Source organism: Parasteatoda tepidariorum, chromosome 1 (genome assembly GCF_982258835.1).
Source record: "Parasteatoda tepidariorum strain Cologne lab strain chromosome 1, Ptep-v5.0, whole genome shotgun sequence".
Lineage (NCBI taxonomy): Eukaryota > Metazoa > Arthropoda > Arachnida > Araneae > Theridiidae > Parasteatoda > Parasteatoda tepidariorum.
In genome coordinates, this window is record NC_141755.1 from 86,370,030 (window position 1) to 86,391,308 (window position 21,279).

General features: G+C 27.4%; 1 protein-coding gene across 1 annotated transcript; it reads left to right on the forward strand.

The window, feature by feature from the left end:
- Nucleotides 1-40: 40 nt before the first annotated feature.
- Nucleotides 41-21,084, forward strand: LOC107444730 (cleavage stimulation factor subunit 1). The gene is made up of 13 exons (XM_016058944.3): nucleotides 41-209; nucleotides 2,360-2,487; nucleotides 3,217-3,294; nucleotides 3,783-3,875; nucleotides 5,982-6,022; nucleotides 7,967-8,089; nucleotides 13,035-13,157; nucleotides 14,701-14,776; nucleotides 14,855-14,934; nucleotides 16,139-16,294; nucleotides 17,275-17,419; nucleotides 19,236-19,316; nucleotides 20,823-21,084. Exons 1-13 carry the CDS (start codon nucleotides 151-153, stop codon nucleotides 20,936-20,938), a joined length of 1,299 nt encoding a protein of 432 aa, XP_015914430.1. The 5' UTR covers nucleotides 41-150; the 3' UTR covers nucleotides 20,939-21,084.
- Nucleotides 21,085-21,279: the final 195 nt, after the last annotated feature.

Below are 21,279 nucleotides of genomic sequence, written 5' to 3' on the forward strand. Positions count from 1 at the left end.
CTTTTGACTCCTTCTGCCAACATAGCGTACTAATGTAACTGCAATCGTCATAATATATTTACCTTTCTGATCTGAACACCGGTTTGAAAATTTCGGATATCAACAAATAACATTTTATAAGCTATATTATTCTCTGTAATTTATTTAAGTATGGCAAAAATGACTGTTGGGCATAAAGAAAGAGAAACACTTTATAGACTGATTATTAGGTACCTTTTGTTTCATAAATCTGATATTATGAAAGTTTTGTTTCTGAGAAAACTGATGTTCTTCTTCGGCAAATTAGATATTATCTTAATAATGCTAAATTATTCTAAAAGTCATGTTATGAGCATTGTGTCAGTGTTTTTTTTAAATCAATTTTATTATACTAGTGTACTTTATTTCAGTAATTTATTTATCGATTGTTAATTTTATTTTATTAATGATAGTTTTCTGAAGGCCATTACATTTGTACTTCTGTTAATTAAACTTTCTTAACAGTTTCCTCTTCGCTATGTAGAGAAACTACCGATTGTAGGAAATTTCAAATTTACCCACAAATTTTACTAACTAGAGCTTGGCATGAGTTACAATATAATCTTTTCTCTATCCATGGTCCTTATTATTGCAACACAGTAGAATAATCATTTAATGGCTAATCTCTTAATTGTTTTTCACCATTTAATTTTAAAGTAAATAGAGGTTTGGTGGATATTTCCATATTAGGATCAACTACAATCACACAGGCACCAAATGGATGTGATACTGCTAAATGTTTTTAAAATAAAATTGTGAATGTTTGCCCAGGGAGTGGCTATGAGTTAAATTCTTTGAGTTGGTCCCCTTATGTGATTTTTTTTTCTAGTTCCTCGCGAGCCATTTAATAGAAGTTGATTACAATACCGTAGATGACAATAAAGAAATCTTTACAAAACAGGCAGTTTCCTTGTTCAAATTGCGTTTCTGTTTAATGCCCAGCCAAATAAATTGGTTAGGAAAATAAAGCATAATTAAAACATATTAAAAAATTATTTATTTCATCCAAATAAAATACATTTAATATTGAATTGAATTACAGAAACATTGTAAAAACAATCAAATCGCGTCTAATATACACAGTTTAAAATAAAATATCTAATTACCTGATTTATATAGGTTTCTGTCTGGGTTGTCTTAATGAAAAAACATCGGTATTCCTGAGGACCAACTTGGGATAATCCAAGGGGCTGAGGTGGTTAAAACCACTTGTAGAAACCGGTTAAAGTCGTCATAGCAAAAACCTCTTCTGCCACATTTGTGGCTGAAACTCAGCAAAGGTTATAAAAGTAATTGCCGACTTACAGCAAATAGTTATAAGAAAAAGGATTATAAGTTTTAACCAACGTACAATTTTCTAGTATATCATTACCATTCAAAATCAATATCACATTGTTTGTACCTCTTCAGAGAACTATAACTGAAGACAGATTTTGATATGGTTAAAATCCAAAATTTGTAACAATTTATTATGCAATAACTAAAATCTACTGTTCATATTTATTATTACGTTACTTTTTTTGTATAAATATTTGATTGACTACTCTCTATATTTAATGTTAAGGAAACAAACAAAAAAGACGACAAGGTTAACGTTTCTAGTTTAGACCAATTTTAACAATGATCAATTAAATTATTTTGTTTTGGAAATTAAATATTAATTATTATGTCAGTTATTATCATGCATGTATTATAATGTATATTATTATGACAATATTAATTATTAAGCCATGTTTTTCAAATGATGAAATGGAGTTTCATTTTTTAATTTACTTAAACATATATCATTTAGTAATTGCTAAAACTATTAAAAAACTTTCTGTAGTTTTTTGCCAACCAAGGCAAAAATCCAACCTTGAAATATTCTTTAACCGATTTTAAAATGAAATCAGCCGAATCTAATTTCTTTATTCAGATTTTTGTTTTTTGTATATTCTCTATCATTTTTTCAAATAAACTTTTTCAACGAATTATCTTTTTTAACTTTTTGTGAAATGTTCTGGAGAGAAAAAATATATTTAAAAATAATTTTAAATTAAGTTTGCAAAATATTTTAAAATATTTTTGTGCATAATTTTAATTCATACCTAAAGTATGCTTGGATGATTATTTTTTCTTCTTTAAAATGATTTTTTTTTTGTATCAAAATCTGCTCAATCTCAAATTCCTTTTTTAATTATGAAACTAAAATATATTTTCAGATAAAAACTATATTTAGACTAGACAAAGTCTTTGAGAATAGAGATTTTTTCCTATCTCTCCCGAAAAATCTATATCAGAATATTATTTCATTTTATATTAATTCAGTATTAATTTAATGCTTTATGTTTTTATGTTGCAGCCAACTTTTTTATGATGGACATCAAACATTTGCTGTGACATTGACTAATTCCCTGAAAACCAACCCACCCTGTCCACCCTCAGATAGGCTCATGCATCTAGTAACTCTTGGTCTTCGAGCAGAGATGGGTAAATAAATTATTCTTCATGATTTTTTTCTTAACCCCATAACAATCAATTAATTTTCAAGAAAGCGATCATAAAAGTGCCTATTTTTTTGGCCTTTGTATTTGTATTACATATTTGATTAGTGCTGACATCTAGTTTAAAATAAACTTACTCTCTACAATAACCTTAAAAATATCTTGGTACTGCCATCTGGTGTGTAAAAGGAGAAATAAAATGTTTTCCGGGCAAAAGAAATGAAGTGTTGCTGCTGAACACTCCAGCCCGTCAATATCACATGAGTGAGAAATAGAGAGCGAAACCTTTCCCCGTCATTTTCATGGGAGCGAAAAGAAAGTGGTTAAATTTTAATTCATGTAAAAGATGGTTACCATATCTCTGTTATCTGCGTTAATTTATTGTAAATTATGTAACTTTTATGAAATATAGTTTAATTAATGAAGTAAAACACATAGATAAATTTTAAGCATATTTTTAAAATAAAAAAAAATATTGTGATGTAAATAAGGAAAAATCTGATTTAAATCAAATAAATAGATTATTTTTAAAAACAATTGATTGAATAAGCAACACTGGCTTACAAATCTAAATGCTGTTTCAAAGAGCGCAGTTACTCTAAACATCTTTCCTCCCTTTTCTATTTCTGTTGGACATAGTTTAAAACACAATTTGGTCAACTTACCATACTCAGTACTATTTTTTGTTTAATGTCTTCATTTATATTTTTTTCAGACAATAAAGAACACAATGCAATGAGAGTTGATGCTCCTAATGTAGGACTTGGAATTGATTTGGAGTATGAAACTGATGGTCTGTATAAAAATTCTACAATATTTTAAGTTTTTAACTTATTTGCTATTTTTTTTCCCTAGCATTTTTAACTTCCATTTTTGCTTATATAAAGTATTAGACATGTATGTAAGTCATAAAAGGTTATTAACCTTATATCTGAATGAAATTTTGTATTTGCTGTTTTGTGTAATTTATCTAGTTTCAAAGATTTCTGATATTTTTTCATTAGTGCTATGAGTGTAGCTTTAACCATAATGATGCTTTTGGGACTTTTTCTCTCAATATGAAACAATTACAATCTATTTGCTATGCATAAATTAATTCATATGTTTCTCAGTTTTTTTAAATTATGTTTTAAAACACGTTGTATGGAAGAAGCTCTTTTTCTTTTTTGGTGCGGCATGTGGTTTAACCGAAAAGATCTTTTAAATGCCGAAAAATTAACTTCCAATCTTATAAAGTTTCCTACCCATTTAATCAATTTTAATGTATAGTTTTTTTTATAGCTCCATCTTTAGCACCGGAGCCTGCATTATATGAAACTTGCTATGTTACTTCTCATAAAGCTCAATGCCGTGCAGGTGCCTTTAGCAGTGATGGTAAATATAAATTTTTTTAAATCGCTAATATTTTTTTTGTTTAATTTGGGTTTCTATATACCATATATTATATATTGTTGTAATCTCTGTGGCAGGATCACAGCGACATTGTCGCAGAGCATCACAGAGCTCTTGCAGAAAGATTTTTCTTTTGAAATGTAAAGGGGGGAAAATTACTTTTCTTTTCTATCAAAATTTACACATAATATATAAATCATACATTTAGATAATCACTTTTTAACACGCTCAATTTACCACGATCGTATTGGAAATCGATGCAATGTTTCGATCATATTTTAGGCAGTTATTGATTTTAATGTGGATTTTAAATATCTTGATATATTTCCAACAATATGGAAAATTCTAATCTTGCATATGAGTATTTACTTTTTAAGGCAATAATTCTATCGAATTTTTGGCAGTTATTGCTTTTAATTCCTCTTCATTTAAATCCGATATTTTTTATACGATATTATTTATTACAACAACCTAGTCTCGAACCGAAACACGCATTTGAGGAGTCCAATGCTCATAGTTTTGTCATCTGATCTTTTTCCACTACGGATTTCATGATTTTTAATTATTTTCTTTATTGCGATGATTATTAATAAAAATCAAAGGAGGGAAATAAATTGTGCAACCCCCCTCCAACAAAATGCAAGAATATCACCCATGATATTAGAATAAAAAATTATTACATGTTCAAATAAATATATATATATTTTGTTTGCAATTAGAGCGCTTTTGTTATTTTAAATTAGTAACATATATGTCTGTACCTTAGAAAGTACCTTGCAGAAAGATATTAGTGCTAGAGAGTTTTGGTGCAGATAGTTTGCGAAAATTCTACCACTGGGGTTGTAATCTTTGATGTTAGTTTTGTCTTGTTCAATAAAAATACTTTTATTGTAAGTACAAGGGGAAAACAGTATGAGTCTCTACTTTTGACTAAAAAACATATTTTAAATTAATTGAGTTATATTTTAAGGTCTGCAGAAAAAAAATTTTAATGTGCCATTTTTTAAAAAACTTGAAGTGATTTTTTTTTTGTACAGAGTGCAACCTTGAAGAGTGAATCACCTTGATGTTAAAAATGAAATAAGCAGTTTTAAAAAAACTGCTATAAAGACAACCATCATTCTTTCAATCTGTGTTAATACGACTAATATCGAACATGTGTTTATCAGCACTTTACAATTTTCTCTTGTAAACAATTTTTGGGATTATATTATTTTATAAAGGGTAATATTTTAGGGTATTTATCAGTTAAAGGGACCCTAAACCCAATTACTTCTATATAAAGCTTGATTTACACAGATCACTGCTTACTGAGATTACTTATCAATTATTATTGATAATTATCATCAAATGCAATAATATCATGATTACTCTACAAAACTATAGTTATTGAATATAATATTATCATGAATGCTTAATTTTTTTTTGTATTAAAATGATTGAATTAGTTAAATCAAAAAATATTGAAAAGAATTGATATTTTTTACTATGCAACGCAATATTAAAAGCAGTCATCAACAGAGGGTACCTATATCCGTTAAATGCCAATTTTATTAAAAGTAGCTTTGTAGATATTTTTAAATTGTATCTGAATGGATTTTGAAATGCATATTTTGATCAGAATTCTTACAGGACACAGCAACTGGCCCAAGGCTAGTAAGAAGGGTACAAGTTTGACATGTCTGCATTAATGTATCAGTGAATGGGTCATTACACATTCAGTGATGCAAAATAATAAATTAATGTAGGAAAAAATATTTTTGTAGCCACATAAGCATTTATACATCAGTATTATTTATTCATAATACTGATGAATAAATTGGTATTCTCTAAAAATGGGAGATGGTGAACTGAAAGAAAAAGATGACACCAACCATGATAATATTTCTAATTTGAATAATTGGAGAGATTATTTGTTTAATGTAATTTTAACTGTAATCAACAATATTTTTTCACTTAGTTAAAAATGTAACCATCAAAATTCTATCCAGTTGCCATTAGAATAAAATTAATTCTGATGTTAACAAGTTAAATTCTTATTGAGGTTGCCTTTGCACCAAATGAAATTTATTATTTATTTATTTTTAGGGCAGTTGGTGGCTACTGGATCTTTTGACGCCTCAATAAAAGTAAGCAATATGTTCTTTTACGTCTCATTTTATTGTATCTTTCTTATTTAATTTGTCAAATGATATTCTTTTAAAAATGTTTTATACATATAGAGTGTTTTATTTTGACGCATTCAGGGTTGCAAAAAACCCGGGTTTTTGTAGAAAAACCCAACCCGGGTGGGTTTTATTGGGCTTTTCTGGGTTTTTCGTTTTTCATGTTTTTTTTGGGGGGGGGGGTTTCAAAAGAGAGGGCAGGGATAAGTACCTTATTTTAAAAAGCTTTTTTTAATATTAATAATTAAGTTTAATTTTATAAATTGACTTCATATAGATAATTATTACAAATAAATAGATGTGAAAGTCTAAAAAAAGTTTCTTCTGACATCACAATACAAAATGCTATATGTACTCACATGCATCATACATTTGAAACTTTTTTTAACACAGGATTACTTTTTATTTATATTTTAATCTTAAAAAATATTTGCGAAAATTTTTTTATTTGCATAAAAAGCGAATCAATGGCACTGAATAATCAATGGCTATACAGTCAAATCTAGCCAGCAAGGTGACTCTCCAGTCTCCAACACAATTAGTTTCTTCACTATGGGTTAATTTTATTTTGGCTAGACTACATATATATTTCAATAGAATAGCTCTTTAATATAACAGAGGATAAAAAAAAGAAACCAATCTTAGAAAAACCACAGTAAAACCCACTTTATGGTGGGTTTTACTGGGTTTTTCAGAGTGAGTTTTACCCAGTAAAACCTGGGCGGGTTTTATTGGGCAGGTGGATTTTTTGCAACCCTGGAAGCATTTCAATCAATATTTGTATTTTGAATTGTTTACCATGAAATCAATGATTTACATGTCATCATGGGTAAGAAAATTCTTTGGTTTAAATTGCTTATCAGAAAAAAAATGCTGAAATTTAAAAAAGTAGAGTGAAACAAACCTAGCTTCATATTTTAATACTTGATATGTTTATTTTTGAAATTGATCAAAACAATATTTAAAAACATGCATACAGTAGTTGTATTAAAATATACATTCTTTCTGATGAACAGAATTGTTTGTGAAACACCAATTTTTCTCAGCCATGAAAATTAAATGTTTTTTGTGTGTGATTTAAATAATGATTTGCTCTTCAATTGCTCTTGTTATTTTCTATTGCAAATTACTTTGTTGCATTTGAAAATGCAACTGATTTGGTTTTCAATAGAAAAAATGACTTTATAATAAGTTACAAAGGTCAGACTACAAAAACCTTGTATTTTTAATGTAATTTTTCAAAAACTTATCACATTGGCTGAAGTAAGTATTTTTCCTTTTTAACTAGTTCCCTTTGAGACCAATTTGTCCACCATCATAGGCAGATCATGATATTTAATCTTGTTACCTTTAACAACATTGCTTTACTAATTTCTTAGTGCTTTGTAAATCAGTTTAAAAGTTTGGATTGGAAAAATATATGATTTTGTATAGAATTTGAAATAATTGCAAAAAATATTAAACAAAAATGCCTTCAAGCAAAGAAAAATTAAAACTAATTATCTCTCAGTGGCTCCTAGTTAATTGCTGTAAAATTGTAATCTGCTTAAAAAAATTTTAATGAAAAGTTTGCATATAGAGCCTTTAGGTGCACAAGTGTGTACCTTCGTATTAAAGTTTTGGTTGATAAGTTCTTAGATATAAATATTTCTATTTGTCCTCTAATCATTTCTGTTTGCTTTGCATGTACAGTTAAATTATATCCCTTTTATTATGAGAGGAGATTAAAATACTTCTAAGATATATTTTTATTGATTTAATTTCTTAATTTTGCTTTATAGTAAGCATTAAGAGAAATTTCTTAAAAATTTTTTTCGTTTCATCAAAATTTTAACAATAAATTTAATGTTCATAATGCTTTTATTTATGTTGTATGTTAAAGCATTTCGTCTTTTGGTTTCTGCTTAGATTTTAGATGTAGACAGAATGCTAGCTAAAAGTGCTACTCCTGCCGAAGTTGCTGCCCAAGAAACAACTCAGCAGAACATGGAAACTCATCCTGTTATTCGTACTTTGTATGATCATATTGAAGTTAGTATTGTATAATCATATCGTTTTTTTTTTTTTTGTTGCAATTTCATGAAGTCTATGTGTTGCATTGATTGATACGTATTTGTACATTAATTGATAAATTCATTAAAAAAAAAGTATTTAAAAAAGAGTTTTTCTTTAACCGGTTACCTACTTCTGACTAAATATTACACAACTTGGTATTTTGTGCCCCCTGTTTTTAATGTAATATTACATTCGCATGTTCTTTTGTCTTTCTATTTGTTCTTATTTTTGATATATTGATTTTTTCCTGTGTTCTAGCAAAGAGTGATAGAAAAGAAAATAGCAAGTACATAAAGGGTTAAAAGAATTAAACTTGCATATCTCATTTTTCAAAAATCATTATAGTCAGAATGCATTTAAAAAATTGAACTGAGTAAGAGGTGAAGAAAAAAGATGAAGAAATGTAAAATCAATTGAAATATTTAACAAATGAAGAGCATTTTGTTATGATCCAACTTGGTTATTTTGGTTAATTTATATGTTTATTTTTACATATGGGTCATTCTCACAAAAACTGTCATCAAAAAGCTCTGAAACTTTTTATATTAATAGAAATATGTAATGGCATTATATAGAAAGTATATATCCTATAAATTATACTTAATATTTTAATTAATTAATTAATTTCACTATTTAAACAGTGAGGGAATGATATTTTATTTCAATAAATGTTTTTCTCTAAGTTACAGCTACCTCAAGTTTGAAAATGATAACATACTAAGTATATCTAACATTTATTATAATTTAGTTTTATATATTTAATAGTTTTTACAGGTTTGGGAAATAAAATTGGCTGGCACGATTGAACAAAAAAAAATTTACTAATATACTCATCTTGAATCATTCCCTCACTTCAGCATCATTCTCTCACTTTATACACTAGTGAGGGAATGGCAAATTTAATAAAATTTAAAAGTAACAGTTAGGCCTAATTAATTTCTGAAATCATTCACATTCAATTATATTCATACAAGGAAGCAACATATAATTATCCACTTTCTCGATGAAATTGTATTTTATTTTACTCTAAAAAACGGCAGGAGGGAATGATAAATGTAAAAATTTTTACCTGGTTTGATTCATTCAAATTTATTCCACAGCAAAGCTTCTTTAAGTTGAAGATGGAAACATACTGCAATTTTGTTCTATGATGCCAGTTGTTAACTGCTAAAGTTTTTATTAAAATATTTTTATTCTAAGAAGATTGCAGGTGATAAAAACATTGTTGTGAGGGAATGACGCAAAACACTAGGGACAAAGTTTAAAATAGTGCTGTGTTAATATTTTTATCTGAAATTAAATTTAAAATTGATTTTCTGAATTCTATATTTCAATATTCTGAAATAAAAAACACAAATTTGCAAATATTTTTATTTCAGAAACAATTTTTTCTTTTTTCAAATCAACAGTGGAGACAAGTGAGGGAATGACATATTGGTGTATTTTAATTACCTAAAATAAATAAAAAAATAAAAATTGATAATTTTATTTTTATTCTTTCGTTAGCCTGCATTCTGAAGGATGCTTTCCCTGAAATTTTTCTTTTCGTAAGTTGTAAAACAAACATAAAATATACTGGGGACATGAAAATGATTGTTTTTGTGAGAATGGCCCATATGGGTTAAGCAAAAAATTTTGATAATGAGTGTTAAATTTCTCAAAAAAATGTGATTTTTAAGTGAAGATTTTTTAAGCTCATTTTTAGCTGGTTAAAGGTGTAGGCAACATAAAGCAAAAGAAAAAGAGTAAATGGTGATAACTATTTTTTTTAAACTTACAATTAATGAAGCATGATCACACTATATAAAAGAGCTATAATTCAAACTTATCAGTGTTTAAATAAATTAATTTGTTTATTATTTGGAATTTTTCTTCTATTTTAAATGAAAAATCATGATAATATGTGCAGACGTGCCAACTCTCCCGCATTTTGCGGGAGTCTCCCGAATTTTGAGTTATTCTCCCGCCCTCCGGAATTGATTTGAAAAACTCCCGAATTTTACTGCGATCGACGGCCAAATTCAAAATTACCTAATTTTTCCGCGAGTGCGAAAGTAAGTTTTTCTTTCAGCTTGAATTCCATCCCCTCTTATCAAACTACCATCTGCCTGAAGCGTAGCTGAACATGCTTTATTTCCCCCCCCTCTTCAACGTTACCTCTTAACACTCCTATTTCACCCGCCCCCTTACACCGGGGGCGGGTGAAATCTTCCTCTTCTTTCGTGTGGAGTTGAATGCAATGACGTCACATGTCGTTATCGAGTGTCGTCCGTTCAGGAGTGGGGAAACTCGTACTCTCGATAGTTGGAATTGATATTGTATCTTGCTGTTTTTATAGTTTTTAATGCGTATTTTTCCACGGTTGGCAACAAGCTCGTAAACTAGCAACGTGATATCAATTATTCGCTTAGTCTTCGTATATTTAAAATAAAAAAATTTCAAGGATGTCTTAAGTCGAAACAGAAGTATGGATCAATTTCAACAAATCATGTACCAATGACTTTAGCAAAACTTAATTGCGGAGAGCTAAGTCTGCAACTCTTTTTTTCATGCATACAGTAGAGAACCATTTATCTGGTATCCAGATAATCCGGAGAAAAAATTTGCTCGGTTCTCCCGCCATTTTGAACTAAAACGATATGAAAAAAAAAAGCGGAAACTGGACTAATCCTTGAAGTTGAGTAGAGGAAAATGTGAGGAAGGGAAGAATTTTTTTCCCCGTTTACCCAGAGAAACGTCATTTCTTCCGCGACCTTGAAGATTTAAGATCTTTATTCTCTTTTAGGTCGTTAAACTCAAAGGAGTGGCATGATGATTTCGTTTGCTGTTTGATTTACGAGGGGGTGGGGAAAATGCATTGCACATGCATATCAGTGAACAGAAGATGAAAGAGAAAAATATATTTATCTATTTGACATGAATTAATAAAAATAAAATGTTTTTCTTTTGAATAAATTCTGATTCCTTGGAAGTGCGGTATCATTCGCAAGTTTTTCTTGATGTGGAATCACACCTGCTTTAATTAAAAATCGCGTTTTTATAAAAAAAAAAAGAAAGAATTGTTTATTAATTTAAGCATACAATTATTTTATGAAGCAGATTGCAGTTTCGTTTTTCTGATTCCACTACGTTTTTTTTTTTTTTTCATGATAAATTTTGCACTCAATAAAATTATTTGTATTACCAAATTTTTTCATTAGTTTTTTTTTTTTTTAAATCCGTTGATCTTGCCTTGTTCTAGGTTTTAATATTTATGCTAGTGCCGTTTTTTAACTATCGTTTCGGTTCGATAATTTTCAAGTGTTGTTTTTATTTAGATTAATAGGTTTTCCTTTTATTTTCACCCCCCCATGAAATATATTGCGTTATTTAATCATTGGTTTTGTTTATTAGTTGATTTAGGAATCGTAATTATTTTTTAAACTTGTTTTTCTTGTCTAAACTTGCAATTTTTTTTATTCTTTTAAATTTTATTTTTCTACAATTTTTTTCCTTTTTAGATTTAGGAGTGCTTTTCTTTTTTCTCTTACTTTAAAATGTGTTTACATTTTTTCCTTGTAATTTGGGTTTGATAAAACATCGATTAACGACACTTTTTTGTCGATCCAGGAAACCGTGAAATTAAGACATCCGGGATAGCGATGGTCCCGAGCATCCCGGATAATTGGTTCTTTATTGTACAGACATTAGTATTTTTATACATTAGTATTGAATTGGTTTTTTAAAATAAAATAGTTATTCAATTTGTTTATTTTTTAAAAGTTTTTGTGCATTTTTATTACAGTGTCAAGGGTTTTTGAATAATGTTTTATTAAGGAAATGGTATTTATTTAAAGAGTATCTACCTAATATAGTTTTGTGTTGCTAAATCTGTGTTTAATTATTTTATTTCCATTTAATATTTTTAAACAATTATTGCTCTATTAGTGTGTAAATTTCTTGCATTCTTATATTTAATAAATATTTTACTTAAAATTCCTTAGAAGTGCCAAATGTTGCATACCATGCACCTTTTTTTACCCCTCCTGAAATCTCCTGAATTCTTGTTAGGGAAACTCCTGAATGTTAATTTTGCTAGGTTGGCACGTCTGTATGTGAGCAAATTCAACTAGGTAATTTTTTTTAATTAAAAATATCTGTTCTGATTTAGTAATAAATATAAACACACCAATAATGGACTGTTTGGATCAATTTTGATGGTTAGATCAAATTGTAATTTTTTCATTATAATGGTTATTTACAGTTTATTTTGAAAATAAACTTATTTTTATTAATTTTTTAAAATTAAGAGTGAGAACATTGTTTCATCCACCCAGTTAACAATAAACCAATTCTTTCTAATGCAGTCTAGTTTGTTTAAAGTTATGTTTTATCATACATATTGCTTTTAAGGACCATATATTTTATTTTTCATTTAAAGTACTTAGTTTTGATATTTAACATTATTGATTAAATCACAACTTTTTATTGCTCAATTTAGAATTAGTAAATAAAATACTATTTATTAATTCCAAATAAACATTAATGTAAGTGAAATTACCATTAATATAATTTCTGTTTCTTATTTATCTATTTTCATTTATATTATTACTTTAAGGGAAAATGCATGTAATTACGCATGTACTTGGAAGAAACACATTTCTCTTATGTTGTTTATTTAAAGCCAAAAGAAATATTAGTTTTGTTTTGTGGGCAGTAAGTATTTAGTTGAATAACATATTTGTTTAGTGACTACCACCAGATAGTCTATTTATAAAAGTTTTTCTTGTCTCTTCATTTCAGTATGCAGGGTATCAGTTTGTTTCAGTACGCTCTGAAATAAACAGATACATCCAAGCATAAATTTTTAATTCTAGTGGTGTAATGCACCACTTTTAAGTTTAACATATCATTGAGATTATTTTTTTAATTGTTTCCGTAGGAAGTTACTTGTTTAGAATTTCACCCAACTGAACAAATCCTTGTATCAGGAAGCCGTGATTACACAGTGAAGTTTTTTGATTTTTCTAAGCCATCGGTGAAGCGAGCTTTTAGGACTATTCATGTAAGTAGTTTGCTACTCAACGTTAAAAATTTACTATCTGTTTAGTTTTTATAAATCAACATTGTCTCCAATACGGTTATTGAAGTATATACATTGTCTCCAATACGGTTACAGTCCTCATTGTTATGTTAGACTTGAGGACGTGGATTTGTGTGTAATTGTTCCCTCATTGTTATGTTAGACTTGAGGGCGTGGATTTACCTGAATTTTAAAAGTTTAAACAGTACAGGTTGATATTGATTTGTTAGAAATGACATGTATATAAATCCTTCAATTGCCAATATGTCAAAAAAATTTCTTTACCAGTGCAATTTTCGGCTATGTTTTTGTTTTTTAATAAAGATATTTTTTCAAAGATTCTCTAAACTTTAATTGCAAATCTTTTTTTTCTTTTCTTCTTTTTTATAGTTTATTTTTGAAAGGTTTTGGTCCAATTGACAATTTGGTTAAAGATCAAAGATTGGTGTTTCATCAATCAAATACTGATCTGATTTTGTGTCATCTAAATAAGTAAAACATTTTATATTTCAGCTTCTAACTTAATTCAGTGAATTTTAGAAGCTTAAATGATATGTATATAAATCCTTCAATTGTCAATATGACAAAAGAAATTTATTCAATTGTCAATATATCAACAAAAAAAAATTACCATTTTGAACAATGTTTTTGTGTCTTAATAAAGATATTTTTTCTAAGATTCTCTAAATTTATGACAAAATTACACATCTTTTTTTCCTTTTCTTCTTTTTTATAGTTATTATTATTTTTAAAAAGGCTCGGATCCAATTCACAATTTGGTCAAAGTCAAAGATAGGTGTTTCACCAATTCAATGCTGATTTTGTATCATCTAAATGAATAAGAAATTTTTTATTTCAGCTTCTAACATTAGACATGATTAAATGTCCTTATGTAAATAAAATTAATTATGTTGACACTTTTTTTTTTATATAATGTGTCAAATTTTGGCATTGAGCATACTTAAATAGAATTAGTAATTTAACTATATTTAAATTGAATGCCAGTCTCTAGTAAGTTAGTGTGTAACTTTGTCATTATAAATGTTTCACTTTTGGAAGTTGAAGTTGTAAGATGTTTTTCTTTGCATTACATTTGAGTTAGAGTTTAACATCATATCTGTAAGGGCAAATTCTTGCCCTTAATTAATAATTGTTTCAGATCCAATTGATAATTTGGCCTAAGACAGGCAACCCTGGTTCTGCATTTTTGTTCATGTGCCTTTCAATTCAATACTGATTTTTTATCTATATAAATAAGTAAAGCAGTCTATATTTCAGCTTCTAACATTAAATATGATTAAATATTCTTATGTGATTAAAAATAAGTACATAAATCCTTTTTTTTTAAAAATATAATTTGATATTGAGCATACTTAAATTAACTATAATTAGTAATTGAATTATATTTAATTTTAGTTAGTATGCCGAATTAAATCTCTATACCAATACATAGCGAGTTAATCTGACTTGTAATTAAATTGAATGTTAATCTGGCTTGTTGTAATTAATAAATGTTTATGTCTAGGAAGCTGAAGTTGTTAGATGTTTATCTTTGCATCCATCTGGCGATTATATTTTAGTTGGAACTCAACACCCTGTCTGTAAGTTTGTAACTTTTCTGCTTTGCATTTTTTTTCCTCTCATTACTTTTTTGACTAATTTTTTTTTTCCAATTACAGTACGTTTGTATGATGTACGAACCAGCCAATGCTTTGTTAGTGATTGTGCTGAGATGCAGCATAAAGCCCCTATTAATATGGTAATGTTGCTTATGTATATTCTTTAATGAAAAACTGCATGTGTTAATTTTAATGCTTCTTTAAATAACTTTAATTTTTATTATTTCTGAAATGAAATTTGGTATTTAAAATTATGTTCAAAAAATTTTGCCTCCTTTCTTAATTAAAATGAATTTCTAAAAGTCACAATGAATTTTTTTTTCTTTCTTAAAAATCAATAAATGTTGAATTGCAAATTTGAGTCATATCTATTTTGTTTCTTGGTCGTCTTTTCAACAGTTATTGCTATGAAATTCTACATGATTTAAAAAGAATTTTAATACCATATTACTATGCGTGAATTTCGAATTTGAATAATTACTTTTCACAATTTATATATATGTATATAAATATATTTGCTAAATTAATTATTAGTTAAATTGAAAAAATTTTTTAAATTAGGTTTTTTTAATAAAAAAATATTTTTTGAATGATTTCTAGCAATTAAAAATATTTAATTTTCTGCAAATAGACTAATTTTTTTTATATAAAAATCTAGTGCTTGAACACTAATGTTTACATAAAAAATTAATAATTGCCTCCAACTTGACTAAATGGATCATGGTATATGACAATTAAGACATGTAATGAAATTTTAGTCATATTTTTAATCTTGTTATGGCCACTATTTACATAATTTTCGGGCAACTAGTTTTGTGATTCAGACTACTAAAAGCAACTATATTGCTCAATTTTTTCTGTGGCAACCCTGAAAATAGCAAATTTCTGAAGAAAGAAAAAAACAAATATAAAAATTTCTAAGTTTCAAAAAAAATTTCCATTCAACTCCTTGCAGAGTGAAATTTGTATAAGGACACTGCTAATGTAATTTTTTCTGATACATATTATCTTCTGGAAACTTGAAATTTTTTTTCTGCGTGCAATTTAAAATATTTTTTTCAGGAAATTCTTTATTTGTATTGAAATTGAAAATATGAAAGAAAAATAAAATTAATTGTATATGCTATCATACCACAAAATTTTTTTTTTACAGGGATAAATTAAAGCAGAGTTATTCATATCTAGATCATTGTTTATAGTGCTTTGCTATTCGTCCATCAACGAATGTTCAACTATTACTGGTGTATAAGTAGACCTCCAGACTTTTCTAAAACTTAGGGGATTTGAAAAGTCAACTTATAGCCAGGGATATACTGTATTTTTTATATCTTTTTTTTTTCTTAGGTCAAATATAGCCCCAATGCAAATATGTATGCCACCTGCTCTAAAGATGGTGACATAAAACTGTGGGATGGAGTGAGCAGCAGATGTATAAATACTTTTGCTGGTGCACATGATGGGAGTGAAGTTTGTTCTGTGCAGTTCTCTCGAAATTCGAAGGTGATTTTTGCAATATTGTGCTTTTATGTGAACAATGTTTTTAGTATTTTAACATGATGAAAAGTTTTAATTATTTATTCTTGTATATTAATTTGTCCAGAAGTGTATAATGAATAAATTTCTATCAGTACTTTTTTGCACTTAAAACTGGACTGCAACAATTAGAATGCAGTAATTTTTTTTAAAGGTAATTTAATAAAAATATTTTGAAATTTTTATTACAAATTATTATAAAGCTGAATTTACTAATTAAATGTTTTTTAAAATTATTTCTCTTCTCTAAAAGTGTGTTACCTTGATTAAATCTGAGTTTTGATGAGTAGTAGTGCATAATATATTTCATATTAAAAATATCAGTGTAATATATTTTTTTGTCAAAATTTTAAAATTTCACCTTAAAAAAAAGACGAAAAACACTTTAAATGAAGATATATATGAAATCATAAATCATTATATTATCCATCACATATTAAATGGGTAATAATTAAAATTCTTAAAATATTTTAAGGATTATTGAATGACAGATAAAAAGAATTATTACTAATATTATACCTAGAATACTTCTAAGTTTTGTAAATATCATCTGATCTTTTTCTAATTTAAAGTCATTAGAATAAATAATTAAGTTAAGTTAATGAGTATTCTTCTTTGAATGTCATATCCTATTATACCATATCCTTCTTAATAATAATATAAAAAATCTGAAAAATTAAAGCTAAAACTGAATTAAATATAATATTTGAGAACTGGAATGAAGAAAGATGAACCTGATATTGTAACCTAGAGGTCTTTATTTCTTTTCTGCATAGTACCACCACTATTTATAATTTCATTGGGTAATCTATCTTGAGATATTAAGTAACATTAAAAAATCAAACCTTTTTGACATTAACATTGATTTTATGTGTATAATGTACTTTCAAATGCTATTTAGTTTTTATTCATGTTTTAAAAATTTGTTATCTATTCCTCCTTTTTAGTACCTATTAAGTAGTGGAAAAGATTCATTGGTAAAACTATGGGAACTGTCCATGGCTCGTTGTCTCATAGCCTATACCGGAGCTGGAGCTACTGGAAAACAAACTCATCGTAGTCAAGCAGTATTTAACCATACAGAAGACTTTGGTAAAAATTTGTTAATCTCTGCTATTTAATACAATATTAGAAGTTAGATTATGCCAATTTTTTTTTCTGAATTAGCTGGGGGAGATTCCAATTTTTTTTTACTTCTTTTTTAAAATAATATTTTTTTTTTATATTTATGGAATGATGTAAATTAATTTTAAGGCTTTTCAGGTAGTAAATAATAATGGTTTCCTCTTAAAGAAATTTTTACTAACACCAACATTATAGGTATAGAAATGTAGTAATTTATTCTGATTAAACATTCTGGATTTATGAATAATTGAAGAAAAGCAGACGATTTTATAATAATAATAAAATTGCACTATTGTAATTTAGATATATAGAGAACTGGTAATTCTTATATTAATTCTGCAAAGGAAATATAATCGTTATAATTTTCCTTTTTTCCCCCATCTGATCATTCCTTAGTGTAGTTAGACCATCATTATTTTAAAAGGAAATGTTGTTACATCATACCTTATTTCATAGCTGCCAACTCTACTAGATTTTTCCAGTTTCTCCTGGTCTACTGGTTTAATAGAAATTCTCCTGGTTTTTGTACATTTTAGAAAATTCCCTAAAATTAAGAAAGTTTCCTTAAAAAATCCCTATTGAAATAGAATTTTTGTGCAGATTATTGGTTGTTGGAATATTTAAATAAGTGTTACTAATACATAAAGAAGCGAGTCTCATTTATAAAAATCAGTTAACTATCTTTAATGAATTAAATACCTATTGCTATTCAAAATTAAGAGTAAAAATAATACATAACAGTTCAAGTTCATTTTATGTTAATCATAACTGGAAAATATTGCAGTTTTTCATTTTGATGACTAAAATTCCCTATGTGTAAAATATTTAATACATTTTGTAACAAGTATCAAGGAATTTATATTATTTTGTTTAATCTACTGGATTTTTCCTTATCCATATTTTCAGCTGTTTTTTTTCTTTCAATTTTTTGAATTTATTAATTAAAGTAACAAACCTGTATAATCCCATCCCAAAGATTTTGAATATACAAAGTTGGTTTAATCCTAATGACTTCGGATAATGAAAGCTCTGTCTAAATAAAACACTATGATGAATGTTTTTATAACTGAATTTGATCCTTAAAAATTTTTAAAATACCCTCATATACTATATCACGTGTATACTTCAAAAATTAATACTCACTCATAATCAAAATAAGAGAAAAAAAAGTTTTTCAAAATAAAATGGACTAAAAAATTATTAATTGATAAACAACTTGAAAACTTTTTCCTGCAATTTAAACTGAAAATTATAAGACAAACATTTAAAGGAGCATTTAAAAAAAAAAAAAGCAAAACTGCATTTATTTAAAAAAATTCATTAATATACCTCTTCACCCCTGAAAAAAGAGAAGCTTAAGGAAATTTAACCAGTTGAGAATAATATTAGTAATCAGAATTAAACCTATATACACAGATAATTTTACCGAGGTATTATTATTTAAACAGTGAATTAGTTTTTTAATTCTTTTCGAATGGAATCTGAATAAAAAGGTAGTGTTTTTAAGGGATGGCAGCTTATTTTTATAAAAAGGACGTATCAAATGGCAGGCTGCCCTTCTGAAAACGCTTAGGGAGAACACTGTGTTGCACATTAAAAATTATTCACATTAATATTAACTTAATTTTGTGTTACTTTGAAAACTGTTAAAAACTTTATTGTTTAGAGATTTTTTTAAAAAGGGACCATCAGATTATTAAGTTTTGTCCTTTATGAATTAACATGTTTTAATGAATCAATAAATGCATGATATGAAGATCTTTTCTTTTAAATATTTTTCTAGTTCTTTTTCCTGATGAAAAAACAACTAGTCTATGCAGTTGGGATGCGCGAAACGCCGAACGGCAACGTCTATTATCTCTCGGTAAGTTTTACCATTTGAACCTGTTATGAATCTTAGATTAATACTTAAACATTTCATGAACAATTTATCACAAAACCTCAAAGTACTGACACAAAAGTTAAATTTTATCTTATGAAGGATATAGGCAACAAGGTTTTTAGTGTTAAATAACAATAATAAAAAACCCTTAATTAGTTTGAAACTTTGGAAAATCTTTTGGAATTTTCCTATCTGTTATTCCCTTTAATACTTTACAACCCTTTAATACTCATATAAATTAGTTGCAGGAACTGTCAAAGGATAAAAGACTGGCAGATCCAGAAATTTTTCCTGGGGGAGGGATCATAGACTCAGATCCCCCCCACACAATATTCAAGTCTTCAAAATCTTTAAAAAATAAATGTAATGTGTTTGTTAGAAACTTTGGCAAATCTGTCAACATCCAAATCAATTGACGAATTCCATTTTAATCTTTTGGATTATGATTCTTGAAACAGTGAAGATAATTAGATGGGAAAAAAATTGATTTTTCCGACCTACCTAGGTGTATATGCCCCGTTAAATAATTTTTAAAATACTTCATTTCTTTTGTAAACTATTAAAAAAATAATTATTTTCAATTTGGGGGGGGGGGGTCATGACCCCTCTCCCCTGGATTCGCCACTGATAAAAGAATTGTATAAGGTATTTGTAAGTCTGTTTTTTGACACTTGCACCATCGCTGCAAAAGTTTAATCAATATAGATACAAGTGTCATGATGAAAGTAAGAAGAGTAAAGTAGTTCTATTGTTATTATTCATTATTTTGCTATTTTGCTCATCTTTTCCATTTAGTTTTCTTTTTAAGAGTTATTCTTAAGGAAAAAAAAGTTATTTGCTATTGAAATTTTCCAATTAAGTAATTCCTGCTCCAAAAACTGTTTCAGTTTTAAATTTGTATGAGGATATCTGCTCAACTGAAAAGTCATGGAATTTGATAAATTTTTACTGTGGAAAAACATGTTTTTTAGTTGTGCTTTGAAATATATTGCTGGAAAAAAAAAATCCTTGAAATACTATTTGTTAGTTCTACTAATGATTTGAGTAGACAAATTAAAGCAATTTTCAATTAATTTAAGCAAATTGTTGTTTTTTATGTTCCCTATATATAAGTTCCCTGTTAACAATTTGTGAAAAGAGTATATGCAATAAAGTTTTTTGAAAAATGAGGATTTAATTGGAAAATAATTTAATACTTTTTAAACAATGCGAAAGATTGCAAAATGGATGTGAATTTTTAAAAAGAGTCCTATTATTTATTAATATAACTCTCATAATATTTAGAGTTTACTTCAAATATCATAAAAAATATGTCTTTTAAGCAATAGTGAAAACAATCTTTTTTTTTTTTTTGCTAAATATCTGCTATCCATTTAAAAATGTAGCTGTAGAGTTTTTACCTTTGAGGAAGTGGTAGTAGTGTTAAACCCTTACTTAATTGAGGAAAGCTGTTATTAAATTGTCTCCATTCTTCTTTTTGATCTGTAGGTCATAACAATACCGTTCGGTATATTGTGCATTCCCCAGCCAGCCCTGCTTTTGTGACTTGTAGCGATGACTTCCGTGCTCGGTTTTGGTACAGGCGAACAGAGTCTGGCGACTAATTCATATTCTAACTTTGTAAAAGGCTCATTCATTCATTTCATTATGTAAAAAATTTATGTTTATTGTAAAATTCTTCAACTTCTGTTCTCAAATCACCATTTATTCTGTGAATACTTTCAATAAAAGAATTTATTGTAAAAAAAAATTGCTAAAATTTCCTTTTTTATCTCTATACATAAATTTGATGAATAGGAACGTAGTTATGTAAAAATCTTAAGTAACGAATACATAGCTCAACAGTTTTACTCACAAATTCCAGATAGAAAACCATAAGTTTTAACTTGTACCCTGAAATATCTGGTGTGTGAGTAAGTATACAGCATGTTGTGTTGTAGAAGTT

Coding starts and splice junctions, on each gene's coding strand:
- LOC107444730 (XM_016058944.3), top strand. CDS start 151: ATGGCAAAAATGACTGTTGGGCATAAAGAAAGAGAAACACTTTATAGA. Junction 210..2,359: donor CTTTATAGACTGATTATTAG/GTACCTTTTGTT, acceptor TTTATGTTGCAG/CCAACTTTTTTATGATGGAC. Junction 3,295..3,782: donor TTTGGAGTATGAAACTGATG/GTCTGTATAAAA, acceptor TTTTTTTTATAG/CTCCATCTTTAGCACCGGAG.